This window comes from Branchiostoma floridae, chromosome 3, assembly GCF_000003815.2.
Source record: "Branchiostoma floridae strain S238N-H82 chromosome 3, Bfl_VNyyK, whole genome shotgun sequence".
Taxonomy (NCBI): Eukaryota; Metazoa; Chordata; class Leptocardii; order Amphioxiformes; family Branchiostomatidae; genus Branchiostoma; species Branchiostoma floridae.
Window position 1 is genome coordinate 33024793 of NC_049981.1, and position 1997 is coordinate 33026789.

Sequence of the window (1997 nt, forward strand, 5' to 3'; positions counted from 1 at the left end):
CCCACACGCACTCATCTTAAGAGGGTCCTCTCGCCACGGTGTGAGACGTCGAGAACTAGGTGATCATGATGGACTGACAGTCATCGAAAATTTGGAGGTCTGTTTGCTTACCTGTCAAAACTAGTCACTGTGTGATGAAAAATTCTATTAACCCTTGTTTGCTGTATTTTTGTACAGGAGGCGGGTGGACTGTGATCCAGCGGCGGCAGGACGGGTCGGTTCCCTTCAACCGGACCTGGGAGGATTACAAACTGGGCTTTGGGAACAAGAACGGGGAGTACTGGCTAGGGAACGAGAACATAAACCTCCTGACCAAACGGAAAAGCTACAAATTAAGAGTCGTCCTCGAGGACTGGACTGGCGCCACGAGGTTTGCAGAATACAGCACGTTTAGGTGAGAAAATGGAAATGTCATCATTATTTGCATATTCAAGAAGGGAGTGCGTAATACCTTCATGACAAAAGATTGAAAAAATTCAATTTCATGCACCGCAATGTGTGTGTGTGTGTGTGTGTACGTGTATGTGTGTGTGTGTTTGTATACGTGTGCGTGCGTGTGTGTGTGTGTATGCCTATGTGAGTATATGTTTACGTGTGCGCACATGTATACATGTGTGCTTGCGTGTGTATGTTTATGCCTGTGTGTGTGTGTGTGTGTGTGTGTGTGAGAGAGAAACTGTATATATGTGTGTGTGTGTGTGTGTGTGTGAGTTTGTGTATGTGATGTGTGTGTTTATGTTTGTTTATTCGTGTCATTGTGTCTGTGACTGTGTGTATTTATATATATATATATATATATATATATATATATATATATATGTATGTGTGTGTGTGTGTGTGTGTGTGTGTGTGTGTGTGTGTGTGTGTGTGTGTGCGTGCGTGCGTGTATGTGTATGTGTTGCTGTGTATGTGTGAGTAATGGCAATAGTGTTTAAGTGTTTTACCACTGCTGCACATCATCCCAACCTTACATGAACATAATTTAGGCTGTCCAATGAGGCGCGCGGATACGCCCTGCACCTGCCCAGCTCGGGCTATACTGGGGATGCCGGAGACGCCATACGTTACAACGACGGGCAGCGGTTCTCCACTGTGGACAGGGACAATGATGATCACGACTACGACTACTTTTACGGCAGCAGTTGTTCTCAGCAGTACGGACAGGGCGGCTGGTGGTTTCGCCGGTGCACCTCCTACCTCAACGGTCGCTACCTGGGCAACTGTGGGAGCTCCTGTCAGTGGAGGCAAGGTGTGATGTGGAACGACTGGAGAGGCAATAGTTACTCCCTGAAGTCTGTGACCATGAAAATTAGACCATGATCATGCATTCATCATATATCCAAATCTGATCATGAAATAACAAAATTCCTTACAAATTGTTCTTTAAAACATCACGTTGTTTTTTGATTGATAAAAAAATCACAATTATTCACTATTTGAATGAATTCATTATTTGTCAGAAACTTTACGGGCATAAATAACGCGTCGGTAGTGCTGAATAGTTGCTCCCTAGGTGCACATTCTTTACGGCAGCAGATAGTTAGAGTTAAATAAAAATAGCAAACAATGTAAAAGTCATAGTCTATATACATATATTAGGTTCGTAGTTTGCTACGATAGAGAACCAAGGACTGGGATATTTAGTGGCTTACGTACCTGACAGTAATGTTCTTTAGAATTAAAAAAAACATTCTAGCACTATCCATCAGTTATAAATCGTAGATATAGCATGTCAATATGATAGCCACATTCATATCATCATAATAATGAACGCCCAAAGAACTGTAAAGGTAATTGCACTTAGACGTATATACATAGATAAAGATATAGATACGTTAAGATAAATAGATATAGTTATCACGGTAGGAAAATCACATGTTTTTCTGTATAACAATTGTTCTATCTATTTATCTCTGCCTTTCTTGTGTGGATCTTAAATTATTATTCTTACATGTGCTCCCCATTCTCAATTTTTAAAGGCACTTGTAAATCGATTA

General features: G+C 41.3%; 2 protein-coding genes across 2 annotated transcripts in view; both read left to right on the plus strand.

Annotated features, from left to right (window-relative positions):
* LOC118411440 (angiopoietin-2-like) overlaps nt 1-400 on the plus strand; it is a 5746-nt gene extending 5346 nt beyond the window's left edge. The window contains exon 2 of the mRNA XM_035813724.1: nt 178-400. Within this exon, the coding sequence (XP_035669617.1) occupies nt 178-398 (221 nt within the window). The 3' untranslated portion in view covers nt 399-400. The remainder of the gene's footprint in view (nt 1-177) is intronic.
* Nucleotides 401-568: 168 nt separating this feature from the next.
* Nucleotides 569-1320, plus strand: LOC118411870 (techylectin-5A-like). Its single transcript, XM_035814360.1, has 2 exons — nt 569-576; nt 987-1320. The coding sequence occupies exons 1-2, from the start codon at nt 569-571 to the stop codon at nt 1318-1320; spliced, it is 342 nt and encodes a 113-aa protein (XP_035670253.1).
* Nucleotides 1321-1997: the final 677 nt, after the last annotated feature.